Consider the following 24,014-nt stretch of genomic DNA (forward strand, 5'->3'; position numbering starts at 1 on the left):
CTATTGGATCTGGGTTGCAAAAACTTCAGACTATCAGTGGAGGGCAGCAGAGTGCCTGGGGGCAGGGTGGGGGTGGGGTCTGAATCTCTCTGCTCCCATCTAAAGTTTGCCTGGAGTTTTGCAGGCAAGATCTACTAGTCGTAGACCACAGCCACTCAACATCCCCCACGCTTCTTTTCCACTTTCCCCCAAATATTTTTTTGTTGGTTGATTGTTAAATAAAATTAGGAAAAAACATTATCCCATTGGGAAGGATCCAGTGGGCTTCCCATTCTTTTCCCAACTACTTGGGAGCGCGGAAAGGAAAAGAGCCTTGTGGGCAAAATCAGCCGTCCTCCCTCCCTCCTTCCTCCACCCCCCCTCTTTTTGGGGGGACTTGTGCAGCTGGTAGTGATGGTGGCTGCTGCGGCGGAAGGATACGCCAGAGAAGGAGGGGGAAGGTCTTGATGCGTGTGTCTGTGTGTGTGCATGTGTGTGTGGATGTGTGGAAGCAAAGGAGGAGGAGAAGGCGGCGAAGGAGAAGGGGGCGCCCGTCCGCTGCCCCAGCGAGCAGGGGGGTGAAAAACGCAGAGAGAAAGAGCTCAGCTATCATGAGCCAGCGAAGCAAGCGCTAAGCGGGGTCCGGAGCCGGAGGATCAGAAGCACTTTTATCTTCCAGGCGCGGATGGAACGTTGAAGAGGCCACATCAAAAGCTCCTGGCGGGGGGCAAAACACCCGATCGAACGTCGGGACAAACATTCGATCGAACGTCGGGGCGGCCGAACGAACGGCCCGAGGGGCGCCGGCAGACCGAACGTTCGGGGAAGCGCCTTTTCCCCGTCCTCCCTAATTTATTTTCCCACTCTCGCTTTTTTTCTTTTCCTTTCCTTTTTTTAAAAAAGCCTCCCTCCCTCGTTTTGCTACATTGTAGCCATTTCCGTTGGCTTGGACATTGTTAAAGCTGCCTCCACCGTCTCCGTCGCCGCCGGGAGAACAATAGGAAGGCAGGAGGGGCGACCGGGGCGCCCACCCCGGCTGCGCCCCGGGAATCTTCAGCCATACTTGTGGATGTAACCCTCCCCCACCACAAAGCTGAGCAGGTAAGCCTAGGGAAGGGGGGTGGGTTAAGCAACTGGGGGAGGGCCTCTGCTTTTAATTTGGGGGGTTCGTTTTTGACTCCTCCCCCTCCACGGAACTATTTTATTTTCGGAGGGGGCAGATCTGACTTAGGTCTGAGTCTTTCTTCTCTTTCTGAGGGTCTGTAGATTTAACTTCGTTACTTTCCTCGGCTCTGTCCCTTACTTAGTAATTACTGTTTCTCTCTGTGTGTGTTTGTTATTATTTAGGTGTGTTTTTTTATTATAATTCTTTCCCCACACGAACGCACACTTGTCCTTTCTTTCTCTCTTTCTCCCCCCCCCCGGAAGTGGCATTAAACTTCATGGGGCGGGAAGTTGGCTGAAGCAGAGGGGGGGGGTCGAAGAAGGAGGTCTACTTAACTCCTCTTGTTTTGGGGGTGGGGGAGAAAGGCAACAAGCTTTTTACTGTATTGAGATTTCCCTTGGACCTGCTGGGGTGTTCAGCTTTTGGGGGTAATCTAATCCAAAAGGGAGCTGTCCTCTCTCCCCCCACCCCCCGCTCATTTTCTTGCCTCGTGAAGTTTACTGTCGTTAAAGAAAGAAACCCAGTTGCATTGGGAAGTGATGTTTTAATTTCCCACAGAGTACAGATGGGTCTTTCAATTGCATAGTTTGTCCATTTTATGGAAGGGACCCAGAATTCACTCATAGGTACACACACGTACAAGAGTCTGCACATACACACACACTTCTCCCTCCGATTATGGGAAGAGAGTTGCTGGGGAGATGGGCGGTGTAGAAATATGAGAAATAAATAAATAAATAAATAAAGTTTTTATCATGCCTCGTCTGGCACTAAAACTTGGTGTGTCGGCTATTGTTATGTAGTGTGCAAGGAACAAGACCGTCTGGATGAAGGCAGAGTCCAGAAGATGTTGGGGTGGGGGGGGGAGATTGTGTTCCAGACTGTCCCATTTTTGCAGGTGCCCTTTCTGAAGAGTTTTTAATGTTCTTTCTTCAGCACTTTCACTCCATCTCACTACAGAGAGGAAAGCGCACGCCAGTCTGATGCACACGATTACAGTGTAATCTCCCCCTTTAAATCCCAGTTTGCCATTCTTTTCCTTTCATCCCACTGCTGCCCACCATAATTTCTAATTTACCAGTATAGGGCCCTCCATTGCTTAAAAACCAAAAAAAAAAAAAAAGCCACACGAATGGAAGTGAGAAACTTTTAAAACTGGAATAGACAGTACTGGTATCACTGCTTGCCTGGATTATTCTTCTCCAGCCTCCATTTACAGATTCTCCCTCCCCCTCGCTAACCTCCATCCCTTTTGTAACTCATATTTCCACAGCAGGTTTGATGCACGAAACCCCATGTTTGCCACCCTCCTCCCCACTGCCTTATTATTAGATCTTCTGCACAAAGGAAACCGGGGAAATACAAGCTCTGGGCGATGGGTGAAATTGTGCAAAGGGTCGGATTAAACGCCTTGTTTGTTTGTTTGTTTGTTTGTTTCAGCGTCTTGGTTTTATTCAAGAGGGAGACACCCCCCCCTTCAGCAATTTGCTTGGGAAGTTTATTGTGATAGCAATCTGGGCCTACTTTTAAAATATCTCAGAGTTTAAGGGCAACCACTAGGTCTTTGGGGCTCTGTGGGGAGAACTCTTTGTGAGAACTTTGTCTACAGGCGACACTCTTTCTTCTGAGATTGGTGTCTGTATGTATAAAGCAGTTGTCTCAGTCTTGTTGGTTTGTCGTTGCTGTTTTCCCACTGAACGGGCATAAACCTCTGCTTTTTTATTTTGGAGAAAGATGACAAATAGCCCCAAAGTTCTTGTGCAAGTTTGGAATAATGCTTCAGTGAAACTGTTCCCTGGGCCTTAAATAAAATGAACCATTGTTTATGCTGAGTTGTATATGGATCTTATACTTACCTGTCTAGATGGTGTTTTCTTTGATTGTTTGTTCCTGTAGGTATATATATTACATGGGCAAAATCTATATGTTTATCTGTGTAAAACCATATTCTATATAGGTGTATATGTAATGTTCTCATGGCAACCCGTAGCAGCAGATAATATTAATTCTTATTGTGGAATATCTTGGGCAAGTTCTTCATGGCTGTAAAATATGTTAAGCCTCAATTACTGAAAGAGAAAGGGGGGACCCCAAGTACACCCTCAGATAGAGCATTTCTCCTCTAGTAATATGGGTGCTGCTGCATTTGAGGAGGGGGGTGAGGCCCCAGATGGCAGCTGCTTGCATATAAGAGATTCCTTGTCTGCTGCATTAAACCAAATTGGAAAGGGAGAAAACATAATGTGGATTTCCCCCCCCCCCCCAGTAGTTGAAAAAGAAATTCTAAAAAGCTGTGTGCGAATGTGTGAAGGAACTGCTGGGAACCTTTGTGTGTATTGCAAACTTTTCTTTTTAATGCACGAGGCAAGACCTCCCCCTCAATACACACACACACACACTTTGCTTTGTGTTAGATTTGTTTTCCCCTCGCTCTCCACCCCACACACCCCTCTGTCTTTTGATCTGTTTGTGACTGCATTAAGTTTCCTAAGATGGAAGACTTAGAAAGCAGAAGAGTTCTAGCGAATATCAATAAACCTGCCTGGATTTTTATTTTTATTTTTTTAGAATTTTTATGGTAATAGGGGAGGGGAGGAGGAGCAGGAGGAGGAGGGGCCTGGGGGATGGGGGAGGGTCCGGGCGAGCTGGTTTGAAGTCTTTGTCCTGCAGGAAAAAAAAGTGCTTCACTTCAGGCGAAAGGAGCCCCAAATGAGTCAGGTTGAAGGGCAGCGGGGTGGGGGAACCGTTTGGAATGGGGGAGCAGGTTGCGGGACGCCCATCAGCTGGGGAAGGCCACTTTCTCCTGCTGGGGCGGGGAGGGAAAATGTTTGGAGAATATTTTGGGGAGGGGAAAACTGAATGCGGCCTTGCCTGCCTGGAGTCCAGCCGCCTTAAATTTGCCCTTGTGGTCTGTTGGTGCATATCTTTGCTGGGTTGAGAGCAGGGAGGGCACCAGCCAACTTGCAGGGTTGAATCCCTGTCTCTCCTGGCATATCCACGTCTGGAGAGAGGACCCGGTTCATCGGCCGGATCTGCGGAGCGCTCCTACCGATAGCACGTGCAGGGATTCTGCTGTACCTTGGCTTGAGAATGGCAAGTGCCCTCAGCGGAGAAGGGCTGAAAAGCCCTTTAAGGGGGTGCTTTTTCACCCCCCCCATACACACACACACACACAAATGGAGCAGGTGGACGTTTCTGTAAAAAAAAGAAGAGATTGACGAAGGGGTGGATTGGTAGGTACCAATCCTTTCTACCACCCTTCTCTGTCCCTCACCCCACAGTACATCTTTTCAAGGAACTCTAGAGATACGCTACAGCTTTTGGCTTGTTTTTATTCCATTGCCACCGTTCCTCCAGGAGCACTGGACTCCAACACAGCAATCCCCTTTTTCCAGATTTTCTTCACAACAGTCCTGTGAGGTAGGCTGAGCTGAGAGGGCAAGACAGGCCCAATGAGTTTCCCTAACTGAGTGTGGAGTTGAATCTAGGTCTCCCTGGATGCAATCTGGCCTTCTGGGTGAATGATCCAAAGTTTTATTTTCCACCTTCGCATTTGGTCCTTATTACAAGGAGTTTCTGGAAACACGCTTAGCAACTTTCAGATAAAAAGTAATTGCCAGATAGTTTGCTGAAATTAAAGGCTCTATTGCACCATTACTCAATTGCCTTCACTAAGTTCATAGAGAAAGTGAGTGGGTGTGAGTCTTTTCCATTCTAAATTATAGACTGAGATGGATTTGCTCCACAATCTTGTAACCTCGTAGGGTTCAGTGGGCCTTACTACCCATTACATGGCGAAACCTGAAAGGTTTGGATTGCAATCTTAACTGTTTTCTGTGGAGTAAGTCCCATTGGCAATCATGAAGCTTACTCTCCAGTAGACATACCTAGAATGCCCCTGGAGTTTCTACCCACCCACCCACCTATCTAGCAGCAAAGATAAAGACTGCTGTTCCCAGTGTGTCTCTTATGTAATATCAACAATGAATATTCAAGGCATAGTTAAGAGTTTTTAATTTAGAGGGGGCAAGTGGGGGCTGGTGGGGGGGGCAGAAAAGGAAGAGAAGAACTGGTGAAGGAATCTCACAGGCAAACAGAGCAATTAAATTTGTTGAGCTGTCAAATGCCTGAGCAAGCATTATAGAAGGTGTGCTGTGGCGATTTGGGGTGAACCCCACTTCTGCAGTTCTCTGGGGGTCTCCTGTTTTCATCGAGCAGAAATATGAGCATTGGGCAGGAGAGTGGATGATTGGCTCTGTCCTTTCTTCCAAGTCTGTGATTCCGTGTAAGCGTATGTGCAAAGTGTCTTTCTGTTCACGAGCCTCCAAGAAATGAAGAATTCTAGCGTTTGTTTTGTGCCCTGACATGTCCCATTTGGGATCAAAGGGGTGTGTGGAAATTAAATCCCACTTTCGTGCTTAAGAAGTACTAAGAGATCTTTCATTTGTCCTCTTGTCTAATTTGAACTCCTTTTTTATATAATGAATGGCCCACGCCACATCTTGTGGCAGTGAGTTATACATCCTTTTGTTTGTTCTTTTCAGTGGTGGGTGACCATAAGCTCTAGTCTTATGAGGGGGATTTAAATAAAATATTCCTTATAGTAATAATTATGTGTTGCAGTTCCTGAGCCTTGAAGTTGCTCTGATCTGTAGCTTTTACCAACGAGCGAGATTAAACATGAGGACATCTCACATCACAGCACGAAATAATTTTTTCTGAAGACTGCAGATTTAAAGCTGTTATCTGACTGATTCCCCAGGCTGCATCCCCACTGATGGGATTCACACAACCAGGACCAAAAAAAAAATGCTTTACAAGCAGCCTTACCTTGTTGACTAGGGATCATGGAAGTTGTGGTTGTCACATCTGGGGCTCCAGATGCAGAAAACTGTTCTGTGCTAAGGTTGCTTAGGACTGTAGCAGGTTTACTCTGAAGTAGGTCCTACTGCGTTGTGTAATGTTTACTCACTTGCAAGTACAATAAGAACCAGTTTTCTCACAGTGCAAGTCTACAACTAGGTTCTTGCAACCTGCAAGTAATTTGGGTCTTAATTTTGTATTCTTGCACTGAGCAGGGGGTTGGACTTGATGACCTCTGTGGCCTCTTCCGAGGCAAGAAGCTGTTAGTAGCTGTTGTTTATTTTTCACATTTGCATGCCACCCACTCCCAAATGATTCTGGGCAGCTTGCAAAAAGACAGACATTAAAAACCACACAGTCAGCAGCATGTGGCAGGCGAAAGGAAATTAAGAAAGGCTCCCTGCCCCAAGGACACTACAGTCTATTTTTTTATGTGGGGAGGAAGAGACTGAAAGCTGGGAAGGGTTGGCGGTAATCAAATGAAGCTGTTGATGAGAGAGAACTTTTCCTGAGAGAGAACTTTTCCTCTTCAATACAACTAGCTCTTTCTCAGATAAAGCAAAGTCTCTTTGTTTGCAAGAGATGGCAATTTTTGTATTCACTGCTAACCTGAATTTTGGCACATAAGAAATGCTGTCTTGTATATTTCTGCCTAGAAGTTCAGGCAGATCAGCAGGGCTTATTCTCAGGTTAGCACTGTATGAGATTGCAACTTTAAGTATAACCGCCGTTTGGGGGTTGGGTCACATATTGATTTTTAGGTTTTAGAGACAGAATTCAAATTCAGAGTTTGATTAAGTATTTACTTCTTACTGTGTCTTTTAAGGGTGCAGGGAATGAAACTCTTGCTTCACTGTTTGCAAGAAAACAACAACAAATCCTCTAGCCCTGCATCAAGAAAACGAGAGCGGGGAATTGTGATTGATGGATTTGTAAATAAATGTAGCATTAGCATTAAGTGCAGAATTACTTTGGAAAACTTAAAATCAATGATCAGCAACTTTTCCAAGTGAAATTTAGATCGGGAACTGGAGCAACAGGTGATCTTGGAATAGAATGGGCTATAACCTTTAGATTTCTGCTGTCTCCCCATTCCTGCATTACTGGTAGATTTTTTATTTTATTTTAATTTTTGGTTTTGAAGTGGCTCCAAGTCAAGAAATTGGCACTTCAAGAAACTGTGTGTGCACGTGCCTGTGAGTGCAAGAGAGAGTTTTAACTACTGCTTGCTAGAGAGTTTTCACCCCGGAGGATTTATAATTCTGAGAAATACTTGCATATTGCATGGAACATTGAATAACATGAGTTTATTTTGAGGTGCTTCCATTCCATTTAAAAAAAAATCTTTCTCTTCTCCACTCCTCCAATCCCATTCCCTTTCTCTTTCATCTCTCCCCGCCCCCGCCCCCACCCCCACCCCCACCCCCATTTTCTTTTTCTAAAAAAGACAGACACCATTTGAATCGGTGGGAATATGAACCAGCAACAAAGAATGGCTGCGGCAGGAACGGATAAAGAACTAAGTGACCTCCTGGATTTCAGTATGGTAAGTGAGATGGCGGGGGCTTGGTGGGGCCCCGAATGTATGTATGTATGTATGTATGTATGTATGTATTCATTCATTCATTCATTCATTCATTCATTCATTCATTCATTCAATTTATATAGCCACCCATCTCAAACCAGTGACTCTGGTTTGGTTGTGTTTCGGGGGTGGGGGGAGATGTGTAAAAGAGCAGCAGCTCCATTTTGTTCCCAGCATGCTCTGGGCTGCAAGGGAGGGGTGGAGGAAACCCCTGGCAGCGGGGAGGGGGGTGTTAACTGGGAGTCACAAACTGCAGGCTTCAACTTGTTTGTTCTCTGTACTTAAGAGTATCAAGGGGGAGCAATAATTGCACAGTCTCCTTGTTGTGAAGGCTTAAGGAGGTAGTTGGCCGGGTGGGAAGAAAACAAAACAGGTAATCAGTCAGAGGTGTTCCACCCTTTACAGTTTTCCCCCAGCAGATAAAAGTGCAAGGTTCTCGTAACTGTGCAAAATGCTACCAAGATTAATTGTTTATTCGTCCTGAGCCCGCCCCTCCCTGGCCGTTTTCTGGCCAAGCCCAGAATTTTAATTTGTGTTTACTGTATGGGGAAGTAAGCCCTGCCGGCTGAATTTCTTGCGAAGGATCTGAAATTTCCAGTGAAGGCAGCATTGGGCAGATGGGGGCTCTTGGGGAGATGAATAGTGACGGTTGCCTGGAGCAGGAATTCAGAGGGATGTGTCGGAGCACACACGGAGCTCTGAAATGGGTGCTCTTTGGGTCTCCCCTCCTGCCCCGATATTTTTCATTCTTCCAAAGAGAGGGGCTATTAATTGATTGGGATGACTTCTCGGTTGCATTTTTCCATGGTGTTTTGGTTAATACCCGTATTAACCACAAAGTACCAAGGATGAGAGAAATAATTGAGGGCACTTCCTTTGCCCGAGATCAGCGTTTCTCAACCGTGGCAACTTGAAGATGGGTGGACTTCAACTCTCAGAATTCTCCAGCCAGCCAGTACCTCCCAGGAGGACCACTACCACCTCTTCCTCCTTCTCAAGGAAGGCACCTCTTTCGAGCCTTCACTGACAGGAATAGATGCAGCTGGAAAACTGTCATTCAAGTTGTACTTCAAGGGGAGGGAGACCTTGGCTTTTTAAGATAAGAGCCTTTTTAAGATAAGAGCCTCTCTGGAAGGAAGCTGGCAGAGACTCAGGACCACATCGTGGAGGGAGATAAAGAGATAACTGTAGAGCAAAGGATGACTACGGGCGATCCTTGCTCTTCTCCTGGTTGGTTTTTGGCCTGTTCAAATGGGGCATATCCAGGCGCTGCAGCACTGTCTCTTCTGCACACAGTGTATGGTTTCTTCTCCAATTTTTGTGGCCCACGGGAGGACCAGTGGGCAGATTGTGTATCTTCTGTTCTGGTTAGTTCCCTTTGCTGTATTAATGATTTGCTAGTACAGGTAGTCCTCACTTAGTGACCACAATGGGACTGGAATTTCATTCACTAAGCAATGTGGTTGTTAAACGAATCACATGATCGTTAAGTGAACCACATGGTTCCCCACTGATTTTGCTTGCCAGAAGCCAGCTGGGAAGGTCACAAATGGCGATCACGTGACCGTGGGATGCTGTGATGGTCATAAATGTGAATCAGTCGCCAAGTGACTGAATCATGTTTGTGTGACTGCAGGGACACTGTGACAGTCATAAGTGTGAGGACCATTCATAAGTCGTTTTTTTTAGTGTTATTGTCAGTCCAAACGGTCACTAAATGAATAGCCGTTAAGTGAGAACTGCCTGTATTCTCTCCCAGTTATGAATGGTTGGGGGCATCATGCAATGTATCACGGAGGGCGGTTGGCAAGGCCAGTTTGCTTCACTTGGAAGATTGTTTGTTTGTTTGTTTATTATTCAAATTTTGCTACCGCCAAAATGATTTATGATTGTTCCACATTGCCAGGAAAAAGTTTCTGCTTAAAAAGAGCTGCCACCCTCTTTGTGGTCCATCCTCATCCCTCATCTTTCTCATTCTCTAATTCTTATTCTATGCAAATCCCTTCCACTCCGCTTAACATGGTGGTGGGGGGAATACACATTTTCAGAGTCTTTTGAATTAACTATTTCCTACATTAATGTAGACAGCCAGTTTGGTGTTGTGGCTAAAAGCAGTGGACTAGAAGCAAGGAGACTGAGCTGTAAATCCTACCTTAGGCACAGAAGCCAGCTGGGAGACCTTGTGCCAAGCAGTCTTTCCCAGCCCTAGGAAGAAGGAAATGGCAAACCACTTCTGAAATCTTGCCAAGAAAACTGTAGGAACTTGTCCATGTAGTTACCAGGAATCGAGACTGCTTTGAAGGTATATAAATACATACATACGCTATATAATACACAGAAACACACACACACACACACTAATATATGAGTTTTTTGTGAGGACCAATCAAGCTTTAGGACTTAGAAACAACCTAGGGACTTTCCATCTTCAAGATGTGAAACTGGGTTAAGACTGAAATTTGGACTGTCACTCACTGTGCATCTAAGGGCTCAACTAGGGTGTGCAGAAGGTGAGGTGGTCCTGTATTCTCACTGGAATAGTGCTAAATTTTCCCAACCTGGGTTCCATCCATGCCCTTTGGATCAGCCCAGAACTCTGTAGCCTGTCGTCATCCCCACCGCACTCCCCCTCAGTGCACCTGCTAAAATGGCCCTGCCCCCTGGGCAACAGCTGACCCAACACAAGCCCCATCCAGACAATTCCCAGAAAAGAGCATTCTTCCATAGGAAGAGAGGAAGAACTCAACTTTCCTTTTAGAGAGGGTGGTTCCCTTAGAGCAGTGTTTCTGAACCTTGCCAACTTTAAGATGGGTAGACGTCAACTCCCAGAATTCCCCAGCCAGCCTTGGCTAGGAAATTCTGGGAGTTGAAAGTCCACCCATCTTAAAGTTGGCAAGGTTCAGAAACACTGTCTTAGAGCAACAGTATGAAGTGCCAGATGCCGGAAAACAACAGGGGAGGGTGGTTGTGTTCTTGCTCCCTTGTAAGCTTCTCAGAGGTTATTGTGAGAAAAAAGTGTCAGTGCCTCCCTGCTAAGGGACGCGGTGGCGCTGCGGGTTAAACCGCTGAGCTGCTGAGCTTGCCGATCGAAAGGTCGGTGGTTCGAATCCGCTCGGCGGGGTGAGCTCCCGTTGCTAGTCCCAGTTGCACACCAAGCAGTTCGAAAACATGCAAATGTGAGTAGATTAATTGGTACCGCTTCGGCGGGAAGGTAACGGCATTCCATGCAGTCATGCCGGCCACATGACCACGGACGGGTCCTTACGGACAACGCCGGCTCCAAGGCTTAGAAACGGAGATGAGCACCGCCCCCTAGAGTCAGACACGACTGGACTTTACGTCAAGGGAAACCTTTACCTTTACCTACCTCCCTGCTAGTGACCCTAACATTCATTGCAGAGAATGGTCTGGTTGGTAACGTACCACCTTCTGTTACAGTGTGGTATAAGTGTCCATCATCACAGCTATCCTGGACTGTATACAGTTGAGTTTGATCAAGCAGAGATTATCTGTCCTAAAACTAATAAGCCACAGAGAAAGCCACCTGGCATGTTAACTTTCTGCATGCAAGTTTCTCAATATTCCATCTCATGGTTTATACACAGAAGATCACATCTCGCATCTCCAGGGCTGGAGAAAAGTCTTGTCTGGAAGAGCAGTTGGTGGTTTGTGTAGACATATAGACCATCTTGGCTTGATGTATCTTTCTAGGCATCTTTTTTTTTCTCAATTGAAGGAGCATTCAGCTCCATGAGCTATCTCTAAAGTGGTCCACTCCAGTTAGACATTGGCCATCTCTGCAGGAACTAACCTCTATTCCCACAAGGTTTTTCCAGAGCCTTGGCTAATCCCTTCTCTGGATTGAGCGTACATCTTAAAATAGGATCCATCCTTCTTTACAAGTAGCAGGATTTTCTGACATAGGCTTCAAGATCTTATAAGCGGGCATTTTTACTGGCAGAGGAGCTCCTTGGCGGATAGGTGGCTTGAAAAGCAATCTACGTGGATGAAGCCCAGTGATGGGTACAGGCCTTACTGGAGCTGAATCAAAAGCCATAAATTGATAGCATGCAGCACAGTAGAACTGGGAAGCCAGTAATTGGATAAACAGATGTATCTAAGTAGCTCTTTTGGCATTTTGAAAGTAGTGTTCACCATCTCACTTGAAAGCAAGCAATAGCAGATACAAGATTGCTATTATAATAGCTGGCACTTGAAAACATACCGGCTTTTAATATATGTTATCAGTTTGGGACATAGATATAATTTTGTATATGTGATTTTATAAACATGTCTCTTTTGAAGCCTTCCCATTGCTGGATTGATGGGTATTTTCACAGGCCTTCCTGTGAGGTACAAGCAGGAAGATTTTTATTTGGAAGGAAGTTTCCAGCTGGAGTGATACTGTGAATGTGTGTTGAGCAAGGGTAAAATGAGTTTTTGGAGTGATAAATGTGGGGATCTTGCCACTTTTATGATCTTTTGCATCATGTAAATGTTTTTGAACTGGTCTGAGGTTTAATCTGCCTTCCTTCCTCTCTTTCCCTCTTGGCCCAAAAGAGAACATTTCCCAGACAGATGGGATTAATTTTGTCATGTTTTGCAGGTCACTGCAAGGGCTGGCTGTTTTACTGTTGCTATTGTTCTTAAGATTTGTCATTTGTTATCTTTTTTTCAGCGGCAGCCTGTCACATTTGAGGTTGAGCAGGAAATAGAACCCCCAAGGATTTTGTAGGGGTGGGGCTATGCAAATAAGGCCAAGATGGGTATTTGTTTTTTTTATCCATATGTTTATTGTTGAAATATTGAAATTCAAAGTAAGTTTAAAACAAAAAGCAAGATGATTCCTCCCCCCACAAAAAAAAGACTTCTACTTTTGAATTAAAATAGAAGGTCGGCGGTTCGAAACCGCACGGCAGGGTGAGCTCCCGTTGCTAGTCCCAGCTCCTGCTCACCTAGCAGTTCAAAAACATGCAAATGTGAGTAGATCAATAGGTACCGCTTCGGCGGGAAGGTAACGGCGTTCCGAGTCGTCATGCTGGCCACATGACCCGGAAGTGTCTATGACAATGCCGGCTCCAAGGCTTAGAAACGGAGATGAGCACCGCCCCCTAGAGTCGGATTCGACTGGACTTTACGTCAAGGGAAACCTTTACCTTTTATTGAGCAAAAAACCTCTATCTTCCCTTTCTAAACAAGAGCTAAGTTAGAGGCCTTAGTCAATCACTTCACTTGTTAGGCTAATTTTTTTTAAAGCAAGAAGCATCTTTCCTTTGTTTTATACATGAAGCACATGTATACTGCAGCCATCACTCTAAAAAGAGCATTCTCGCTTGCCCCACACTAAAAAATGATAAACTGCCCATATTCCCTATTCCTCAGAATACGTGGAAATACCTTTCAAAGAAGCATTCAATTTTTGAGAAGCAGAAAAGAAACTCTTAGATCAGAGGAGGCATTATGTGGGTGCCTGGCTGGAGCAAGACAGGAATGCTTAAGACAGGGCCTGACAACTTGCATTTTGCTGGTAATACTCATATTGAAAATGTGAGTAATACCTTGTAGCCCAGTTCCTTGGGGAGCATTTTTAATAGATTAAGCATTTTTCAGTGGAACCAGTTAATTGGACAGCTGTAGTCTTACCCTAAGTTTGTCTTTAGCTGTTGACTGGTTCAGAGTTAGCCCACAAAGTTGCTAATTGCTGACCCCTAATGCATACAGCTTTCAGAATTATCTTTAGTTCAGTTCCTGGCATGTCCATGTAAAAGTGTTAGAATTGCAGACGCTATTTCCCTCTAGCAGGATATTGGCCTCTAGCTGTCTTACGGAGAAGACAGAATAGTTGGGTTCACACAACATGCTCTCCCCTAAACCCAGCCTAACAAAACAAAGCACCATTTCTATGTTTCCATAATATATTATGTTGGAAGAAAAGAGCTATATATGGGCTTAATGTGGCCTGGTTTCAACAAAATGTTAAGCCAGAGACTACTCACCCCCCTTCTAACCTAGTTAAGTATGTTGTGTGAATCCAGTCTGCAGTCCTTCCAGATGTTTCCAGACTGCAACCCATATTATCCCTGGTCATTGGCCAGACTGGCTGGGAATAGAGGGATGGAAATTACAGTTGGATAGACCCAGAATGCTGAACAGAAATAGGCCATCAGGAGCATTCTTCCTTCAACCCAAGACCTTGGTGTGGCTTTCAGATTGGTCAGCCTTCCCCAGTCTGAAGCTCTTCAGATGTGCTGGGTCTCATCCTAACACATCTGGAGGGTACCTGGCAGGAGTGTTGTCTAGCAAGTCTGGTTTGTGCGAACCATTCCATTATTTTCTAGGATGGGGTGCTTCTCTGTTCGGCCTTTTGCAGGACGTGGTGGGCAGCACACTTAGAAGGGTGAAGAGGCTCCAAAGATGTCCACGCAGAAGGACCAATATAAGGCAGGCTGTATGGGAGGAGGGGTGAACACATACACACCCGCTGCTGGAAGTTATTTCTGAGCATGTCGGTCCTCCCGCCCTCTTCCCACTGCTCAGGTTACTCTGCCCCTTACCTGCTCAGGAACTGGTTGTCGCCTAATTTAGATAACATCCCTGATAGCAGGTTGGGGAAGGCTATGCTAACAGCTGTGCTGCCCGCTTCTACCTGTCCTTTGGACAAAATCTGCCTTGTACTTTCTGCAAGGATTCCTAAGTGAACATAGCTGAGTCTTTTTAGAAGTGCATTTTTAAGGTAACAGAAATGCATTTCTAAGTGTTCATCTACATTCCCTTCAGCACCTATTTCTTTAACTCATACGGGATCAGGCCTCCTCTGTCAAATGCCATCCCTAGAGATGCCCAACTGGCCCCTCTATTATGAAATTTTTGATACCAGGTGAAGACCTTTTTACTTCCTAGAAATTTTAAGAACCATTTCAGAATGTCAGAACCTTTGCTGCTTTACTCTGATTTTTATGCTGTAATTTACTGTCTTGATTATTGGTGCTCCTGGTTTTTATTTTATTAATGCATTGTTCTCTGGGTGGGTTTTTTGCATTCTGGTTTTTAATTAGCAAGCAGAACTGGGATAGGCGGACCAATAATCTAGCCCCGCATAAGATTAACTGCCTGTCCAGCAATTGCAAAAACAGCAGCAGTTTGAAGAGCTCACTGATCAAATATTAGAGATTTGTTTCATTTTGGATCTTGGCTAGATAGCTAAATCTGTGGTGTTATCTCTCAGAATGTTTTTAATTGCTGAATTTCTTTCCTTCCCCCCCACACCCCTTTTCTTCTGTGTTTAATCTTGTTATTGTTTGCTTTTTTTTTTCCTAGATGTTTCCCTTGCCAGTGACTAATGGAAAAAACAGACCCACAACTCTTGGTAGCACGCAGTTTGGTGGATCAGGTATTTCTCAACTTTCTCTTCCCTTTGAGGAGGAAAGGCCCAAGCTCTTTGATATATATATATAGGTGTAACATGTTTTCTGATATCAAGACCATGGTTAAAAATCTGTCCCAGTGACTTAGACCTCCCCTCCCCTCTCCCCTTCCCAGTCTTAACATCACCTTTTTTTTTTTTTTGCCTTGCTCTCATTTGCAGGGCTGTTGTTCACATAAAAGGCAATCTGGGGCAGGGCTCCACAAGGCGATTTCTCAGAGAAAAAGCTTGATGTTAAAAGGGGAAACCCATAAGTCTGTTTTTGATTGTCCTGCATCAAGCTGTGAATGGAGGGTCACATCTTGAGATTCTCTGCATCCCTCCCCTCAAAATCTCTGCATTGAACAAACTAGTATGCCAGGGAGGAGGCTTGTTAACCTGCTAGTTTTCAGTGTTTGGGGATTTTTCCATTTTTTTTTAATGGAGAAGGTGGCCATCATTTAAGTCCAATCCCGCTACAGGTAGTCCCTGACTTATGATCACAATTGGGACTGTAACTTCTGTTGCTAAGCAAGGCGGTTGTTAAGTAAGTCACACCTGATTTTATGACCTTTTTGCCATGGTCGTTAAGTGAATCACCATGGTCATTAAGCAAATCCGGCTTCCCCCATTGACTTTGCTTGTCAGAAGCCAGCTGGGAAGGCTGCAGATCGCAATCACATGACCCCGGAATGCTGTAATCATCGTAAGTGTGAGCCAGTTGCCAAGCACCTGAATTTTGATCATGACCTCAGGGACACTGCAACGGCCGGAGGTGCAAGGACTGGTTGTAAGTCACTTCTCCCAGCACCTTTGTAACTAAACAAATGGTCGTAAGTCAAGGACTACCTGTACTGTATATCTACAGCCTGAGGTAATGAAGTAGTTTGCTGATCTGGGGCTCTGTGGCCATGGTTTACCTCAGCTGTGTTTCCTTTGAAGCTTCTTGTTGCTGCACACAATGGTTTTAGAGGAAACCAAGGTTAACAAGGTGTGGAAAACTGTTATGCAACCCTGGTTTCAGTAGCACCATAGTTATGCTGGAGTAATACTGCCTTTTGTTCATACTGAAGAGGGAAGGGATTTAAGGAGAAAGATGACATCCTGGCATTTTGCCTGTGCTATGGTTTTTTTAAATGTTGGCTTTTTAAAAAATGCACTTACTCATTCAGCAAAGTGTTGGTTATATTTTATAGGCTAACTGACAGGCTTCTATTTTTTTGCCTTTTGCTTTTTAAAAGAAATTCTGAACATTTAAGTAAGTTTTTCTTAACCATGGCAACTTTAAGATGTGTGGACTTCAGCTTCCAGAATTCCATGCTGGCTGGGGAATTCTGGGAGTTGAAGTCCATACATCTTAAAGTGGCCAAGATTGAAAAACACTGATTTAAGCAATAAAGGAATCTGTCTGTCAGGTCTGTATATGCTATGCCAAGACTGGCAGGTTGGTACCTTCAGGAAACCAGAGTGCCACAGCTCTCAGCCCTGGCTTCCCAGCCAGGGGCAAGTGATTGGAGAGTCATAGTCCCAAACACCTGGAAGGTCCTCTCTGGTGAGTGAAGAGCCAAACAAAGTTCAAAGTGCAGGGAAATTCCCATCCTTTCTATTTCTTGGTGTATAAAGCTACAGAGTGCTCCCTTTTCTTCTTGGGCTTGTCCTTTCGCATGAAAGTGAAAAACCGAACTCCATTGTCAAAGGGAATTGCTTTGATTTGGGGCGTGTGTTCGAGAAACCTTTTTTTTCTGTCAGCGGGCGATACAAGTTTGTGCAAGTGTTGAATGCTGAAGCTACAGGCAGTAAGAACAAAGCAAAATTCCCTGCCACATGCCCTGTGCCTGAAGGTTGTTGTGTCTGCTGTGTTTCCCTCTTTTGATGCTCTTTTTAACAAAAAATGTTTCAAAGCGGAGATATTTGCAGCAGTAACCCTTATGGAATATATTTCCCTGGGGGAGGGGGTTGTTCTTTGGCTCCATACCCAAGGAGTCATGCTTGGGGAATGGGTCCATAAGTCTGCACTCCACCTCTGCCTGAGTACCATTCTCTAGGACTGGAGGAAAATCCACCTCTTTTGTGTCAGCTCCTTTTGACTCAGGCTGCCTGCTTTGTATTTAAAAGATGAGCAGGGTAAAATGGCGGGGATGTGTCTAAGGAAAAGAAGGGCAGAACTTTGGTCCATCTAGCCCAATATTGCCACAGGGTCTTTCTAGGGTCTCTGAAACAGTCAGCCTTCTTCCATCACCTGCTGTTTCCCAATCTTTTTGAACTGGAAGTGCCCAAGTGTTAAACTTAGGAAATTTTGCAGGCAAACTTGATGTTCCATCTCAGAGCAACTGTTTTGCTGATTTATCTCTGAATGATCCGCCCATCACTTACACCCATCCAGGCATGTTCCCAGGATTTCATATCAGTTCTGTGTGTGAATTCCAGAGGCCAGAAGCGTCAATCAGCCGCTCAAATCAGTTGTGCGGCCTGTAAATTGGCCCAGGCCGGCTCTGCCCCATCATTCAGTGGTTTTAATGTCCCCAATCATTATGGTGTTTTCTCCACCCTCCTCCTGCCAAGCCCATCAGCTACACCTTCGCACATGCAAGAAATGCCAACAGCAAGTATGGGATCTGCCATTCTGGAGAGAGCGTGTTACAGACCCAGAAGGATATTTTTCTCTCTTAAACAACAAGGCTGAGGTTTTGTTCATGCATTGTGCTAAGCCACGGTCTATTTTAACCATACTTTATTGAACAAGCCATACTTGCCCAAGTTTGCACAAGAAAGCAAGCTTTTGTTTGCTGGATACACACATCACACAAAACCCAAACCAATAATCTAATGAATTAGTGTGCTGTACTAGGAACCAGGTCTGACTCTTCACCTACCCTGTCCCAAGTTCTTTTATTTTTATTTTATTTTATTTTATTTTATTTATTTTATTTTATTTTATTTTATTTTATTTTATTTTATTTTATTTTATTTTATTTTATTTTATTTTATTTTATTTTATTTTATTTTATTTTATTTTATTTTATTTCTATAGCTATCCATCTCAACAAGTGACTCTGGGCGGCCTACAATCATAAAAACCCTAAAACAGTTAAAATAATTAAAAACAATTAAACAGTACAAAATAAATATATATTTCTGCTCTCTGGTGCTGCTTCAGAGCAATTCCAACCAATCACCTATACTATGGACATCTTGTCTAGATGCAGAGAAGTAAATTTGCAAAAATATCCTCTTTTCTAGGACTTACTTATTCAATGCCCTGTCCTCAGGATCCTCCCATTACCCCCTCCCAGCCTGGTTAGTGCTGGTAAGGATTGATGGGAGTTGTAGTCAAAAACTACCTTCATGTTAATCATGGCGTTGTAGTTTGGGCCAAATTTCACTATGAAGCTGGATGTCCTAGAAAAAGTTAGCAAAACTCAACTCCCTCCCAGAGTGCAAGATTTTTCCTTTCTCTGATGCACTGATGGGTGATGGATAATTTATAATCCCAGTTTAATTTGATTTTATGCCAGCGTTGTTATGGGTAGATTTGAGCTGCTGCCACTGCTGCTTTGAGAGTTTATACACACACACACCTTTTCTAACGGCATGCGATGACTATCCCATGTGTATATAATCTGTGTATAGGTAGATAGAGAAGAAGAAGGCGAGAGAAAGAGATCATGGGAGTCGGCGGGGAGGGGGGCAAAAGCCACAATGGTGGACACAGCTGCACAATCAGAACTCCTCCCCTTTTTATGTACATGTGGGATGCCCTGCAGAGAGTTAGGGTTCTAAGACAAAGTGGTGTCCTATGGAAAGTGCTGGACTAGGACTGGGGAAACCCAGGTTCACAATCCCTCCTCAGCTGTGGAAGCTCATTGGCTGATTTTGGGCCAGTCCCTCCCTCTCAGCCCAAGAGCCAATCAGGTCTAGTGGGGAAGGGGCTGGATTTGGAGAGAGGGAGACCCAGGTTCTAGTCCCTCCTTGGCCACAGAAGCTCATTGGCTGATTTTGGGCCAGTCCCTCCCTCTCAGCCCAAGAGCCAATCAGGTCTAGTGGGGAAGGGGCTGGATTTGGAGAGAGGGAGACCCAGGTTCTAGTCCCTCCTTGGCCACAGAAGCTCATTGGCTGATTTTGGGCCAGTCCCTCCCTCTCAGCCCAAGAACCAGTCAGCTGCAGTGGTAAAGGGACTGGACTAGGAGTGATGAGGCCTGGGTTCTAGTTCCGCAGCAGCCATGGAAGCATATTGGCTGACTTTGGGTCAGTCCGTTTTCTCAGTCCAACCTGGGAGGGTTGTTGTTGTGGGGAAAACTAGGAGGATGGTGCACTACATACGCTGCCTTGCACTTCTCTACAAAAGGCTGTATAGAACTCAAATAAATAAATAAATAAGAATTTTTATGGTGAAAACAGCTTGCTGTTCTAGAATGGCTCAGGACCTCCCAAATCATCTGAGATAAGAAATAGGGCTTCTTTTGTCTGTGCATGTGTGTGGGGGGTGGGGTGGGGATTTTGCAAAACATAGCTTTTGGCCTTTTTTTTTTTTTAAGCCTTTCCTCTGTATTTTTAAGGCAGCTTGCAGCAATATCAAAAACACAGCAGACATGACCTTTTTGAAAAGAAAGAGGGAGGGAGGAAAGCTTCAGTGTAATTGCTCACAGCATGGCAAAGAAGCTTCTACTGTGTTTTTAGCCTTAGTTTGGGGACATGGGGATGGAAGTGTGACATTTGTGGGCAAATGGGCTGCGTGGGTAGGATTTTGGAATGGCCCCAGAGGACAGCAGAAAAGTGTGTGGTCTGGCTTTGTTTTGGCAAGAGGCCTGCCCTTCTGTAGAGTCCCAGGTTGGACTGGCTGGCTGGCTGGAGAATTCTGGGAGTTGAAGCCCACCCATCTTAAAGTTGACAAGGCTAAGAAACACTGCCCTCTTCCATGGATAGAAAAGATGTCGTTCCATGGAGCGCCATCATCACAGAGGGGTTGCAGCCTCTGTTCTTCCATGTGAATTCTTGTCATGCTGGCTCTTGGAGATGCTGGCTGGGGTATCTTTGACCAGAGGTCAACTGATAACATTTCCAAAGCCTTGTGTATCCCCTCACCCTAAGCCTTCCACAGGTTGCCTCTGAATTGTGATTGTTTTTAAAGTGAGAAGGGGCAAGAAGATTAAATGCATGGGGATTAAATTTACCTGCATTTAGTTTATGTAATTAAATTATATCAACTCTATTATTTCCCCTGGCCTAACTTATTTATTTACTTATTTGGATCCCACTTCTGGTCTTTGGGGGGTATATCAGCCTATTGGCCCAAGAAAAGTGATGCCAAGCACAGTATAAAAATAATTTCTCCAGTGTCTTGCCTAAAAGTGAAAGCTTATGGTATGGCCCACATTTTACATGCACAAGGGCTGAGATTTAGTTCTTATTTCCCTTCTCTAGAAGGTTAAACTGGCAAATACCCGGGCCAGGTTACTGGTCAGAAGAAACAGTGGCCTGGTCCTCCCAACATGATAAACCATAATGTGGCTTGTTTGAGAGTTGTGTGAATCCAACCATCATGCTTTTTGAGCTACAGTTTATGATTTAGCAGAAGTCATAACCCAGCCAAGAAAGAAACATGGCTTGGTCCAATGAGCTAGACCAAGGTGGGAATCTAAGAAGACTTTATAAATCCTTTTTCTAAAAGGTCATCTGGTCTTTGTCTCTTCTGGTAGTGATTTGTCAAGTTGTGCTTCCCTTTTTGCCCTGATTCTTCAAGAAACCATTTTCTGGGGTAACTCCCACATTCTCCCCTCATGCAGATGTCCCTAAACTTGGGGCCTCCAGAGGTTTTTCTCACCACACCTGCAGAGTATCAGGTTGAGCAAAGCTGTGCTAACCTAGTGAGAGAGGAAAGGGGGAAAATGATGTATCTTCCCTGCTGTTTGCACAGAAGAGTTTATACCTTCATCAAGTCTGCCTGCTGCTTTAATGCCTGATGTTTTTGTTTTGTTTCTTTGGAAAGTTGGGAATCTGCTCTTTTTCCCATGGGTGTGTTGACAGTGCTCAGGGTCACCACGCCTCAATCTGGGGGTGTCTTGCTGGGTTTTCCTCTTGCATTCTCCCACCTTGTTTGGATTTGAGCACGCCCCCGACCTGGAGCATCTTCAACAGTAGCAGGCTGGGCCTCTTACAGCCTCCTGGAGCATCTGTGGCAGGTAGAATATGTGCTGAGATGGCACAAGAGCATGAGAAACATGGGACAGAATTCAACCTTTCATTTAGAAAAAAGAAGAAAAAGAATGAAGTCCCAAGTCTGTCTCAAAGTGTGTATGTAATGGATGGTTAAATAAGAATAGCAGCTATTAGGGATAATCTGTCTGTCTGTCTGTCAGTCAGTCATAAGGCCACCTGACTCCAGACAACCCTGGATGTCATACAGGAATAAAGTTTGCCAGTTAACAAAAGCCAATGGTTAACCCAGAGGGAATGCCCCATATTCTCTGAACAGAGTCACATTCTCAAGGAGCCCCACACCCCTATCCTTAGCCAGAGCCTGGGAGAAAACCTCTGGGGTGGGGGTGGGGATGCTGCTCCAGAGGCAGGTGCCACAACAGAGAAAACCCACTTCCTGGGTCCCCTCAGATTGCATTGTTTCATGGACGGGGCCCAGAGCATGCCATCTTCCTCTGACTGCACAGGTAGAGCCCTGTGTGGCTCCTAACCCACAGCCAGGGAAGCCACACTTCATCTGGAGAGAATAGGGAACAGTGTCCTGGTGCTTGTATCCCGTGTATGCATAGGTAAGAGTGTTCTTTCAGTTTAACTGAGTTTCCAAAGACACACACAGTCATTTGGGCAAGGAAGGTGGGGGTGCCTGAACTTTCACAGTCCAAAGCTTTCAGGTCTCTGGAGAAGGACTTTGATTTTAGGACAAGGTGCCAGCATTGAACAGCCCATTTTTCTCCTTGAGCTGGTGAGCCACTTTAGTTACGAGTTCTGCTATTTATTGCCCGTTATTTTCCAAGCTGTAGGACAGGGGTAGAGTCCCAGTCTTGCATACAGAAGATCCTAGGTTCAATTCCAAGTGGAAGAATAAGGCCTGAGACACTGGGGAGACAAGGAGTGGGTTCATAAAACATACTTACCTTTATTGCTAAATTAACTCATTTTTCTGGGTTTACATAACACATTGCAGTATAGACCAACCAAACAGGCTGGATTCATTCATGCATTCAAGTTAAGCCAAAAAAAAAAAAGGAGGCAGGTTGAACACTTAACCAGCCTTCAACACATTGCTCCAGTGCAGCCATTAGGTCTCTAAATGATCCAGTTTAAGTGACTTGTGTGAGTGTAGCTGCTGGTGGTTAGAACAGACAGTACTGAACTGGATGCATAAATGGCCTTACTTGCTGTAAATTAGCTTCCTATGTTTGTCTGTGATGCTAAACAGAAAATCAGAGGATATCCCAGTAAATGCCAGTATCCTTCCTCTCTTAAAAATAAAACAGCACATACGGTTGACAGGCACTGAATGAGTGCCAACGTGGTGCAGGGGTTAAGGAGCTGGACTGCGAGTGTGGAGACCTGGGATTTGGTTCCCCCCCTTGCAGCCATGGAAGCTCATTGGCTGACTTTGGGCCAGTCCTTCCCTCTCAGCCCAGGAGCCAATCAAGAGCAGTGAAGGGGATGAACTAGGAGCAGGAGAGCCAGGTTCTCATCCCCTCTCAGCCATGGAAGCTTATTGGTTGACTTTGGGCCAGTCTCTCCCTCTCAGCCCAACAGCCAACCAGGTGTAGCAGTAAGGAGCTGGACTAGGAGCAGGAGATCCAGGTTCTAGTCCCGCGTCAGCTATGGAAGTTCCCAGGACTGGTTGTTTGCTTTCAACCCAGTCTACCTCACAGGGTTGATGTGAGCAAGTGATACTATACACCGCCTTGTGCTCCTGGAAGAAAGGTGGGATATAAATCAATATGTAAACTTCCTTCCTGTCTTGGCATTCATGCTTTGGCAACTGCATGCACAAAGCTAAGCATGCAATTTTGGGGACAAGAGTGGCACCAGGGAGTGGGGGCATATTTTGAAAAGTAAACAGGGCTGGGAAAACAAGCCCTATGTAGGATCGGTTTTCTTGTGCACATCAATGTCATTAAAATTAAGCGGAGTGTGGTTTGCATGGTTAACTCTCTTAAAAATTAGAATGTGGTAGCCACTTTTGCAGTTTCTGGAACATCAGACTATACATTCCTGGCCTAGAGGAGGTATGTACATGGAAGGTGAAACTTGGATGCTCAACCACACATATTCGGCAGTGCCAGAGAAGGAGGTGTGAGACCCAGGACTCAGCTTCCCCCAATCTTTTTAAGTTCTTAGTCCTCAAGATTGAGACGATATCTCAAAAGAATGAGAGCTGAAGTCTCAGGGGGAAGTCTGAGAAAGCTTTCTAAAGGCTGGGGGTATGATGGCAGTGCATCATGTTCTTTCTTGGACCCTCCCTGTGCCCCATAACTCCTCCTGCCACACAGAATAGCAAGGGCAAAATAAGAGAAGATTGACAAAATTGGCTCAAGCTTCTAACATTTTTTGGGCGCAACTTTTAGAGGTTTCTGGGCACCACATCTGAGGCTTTAAGCTGCCCTAGGAAAACTAGGTTTTGAGGGATGAAATACAGTACAGATTTTAAAAATAAAGCTGTATATAGCCCTGGGCTGAAGTGTTGCTCATACCCCCATTGCGTGATTTCTGTGCTTCTCAAATATCTCCAGGCCCACCCAACCCATCTCCCAACTCTTGACCCAGTAATCCCCTAGCTGCCTTTTTAGCTACCTTTTTGGCAAAAAAAAAAGTATTGGGGACGGCTCTGAATTTTCTTCTTCATTGTTAACCTGGCATGCTTTGATCTCTTTCCAAAGGAGAAAGAAAGGAAGGTGTTGGCAGGGCTTCTGAGAGCTCAACGTCCCTGCAACAAGCCTCGCTCCCTCCTCCATCTCCCAAACAAAGAATCAAACTGCTAACCTGGATAGGAAAAAAAAAGTCTCCACCTTTTATTGTAGAGCCGA

The 24,014-nt window shown here is 45.0% G+C and overlaps 1 protein-coding gene across 4 annotated transcripts in view; it reads left to right on the forward strand.

Annotated features, from left to right (window-relative positions):
* The first annotated feature begins 447 nt into the window (after window positions 1-447).
* Window positions 448-24,014, forward strand: part of TCF3 (transcription factor 3) — a 109,149-nt gene continuing 85,582 nt past the window's right edge. For 2 of the 4 annotated variants that reach the window (XM_063290773.1, XM_063290775.1), the window contains exons 1-3: window positions 450-1,080; window positions 7,455-7,553; window positions 14,910-14,982. In XM_063290773.1, the coding sequence (XP_063146843.1) occupies window positions 7,482-7,553; window positions 14,910-14,982 (145 nt within the window). In that variant the 5' untranslated portion in view covers window positions 450-1,080; window positions 7,455-7,481. Of the gene's footprint in view, window positions 1,081-7,454; window positions 7,554-14,909; window positions 14,983-24,014 lie in introns of all 4 variants that reach the window. The other 2 variants (XM_063290772.1, XM_063290774.1) reach the window with 2 other exon arrangements.

The sequence above is a fragment of the Candoia aspera genome, chromosome 1, assembly GCF_035149785.1.
Source record: "Candoia aspera isolate rCanAsp1 chromosome 1, rCanAsp1.hap2, whole genome shotgun sequence".
In the NCBI taxonomy this organism is placed as follows: domain Eukaryota; kingdom Metazoa; phylum Chordata; class Lepidosauria; order Squamata; family Boidae; genus Candoia; species Candoia aspera.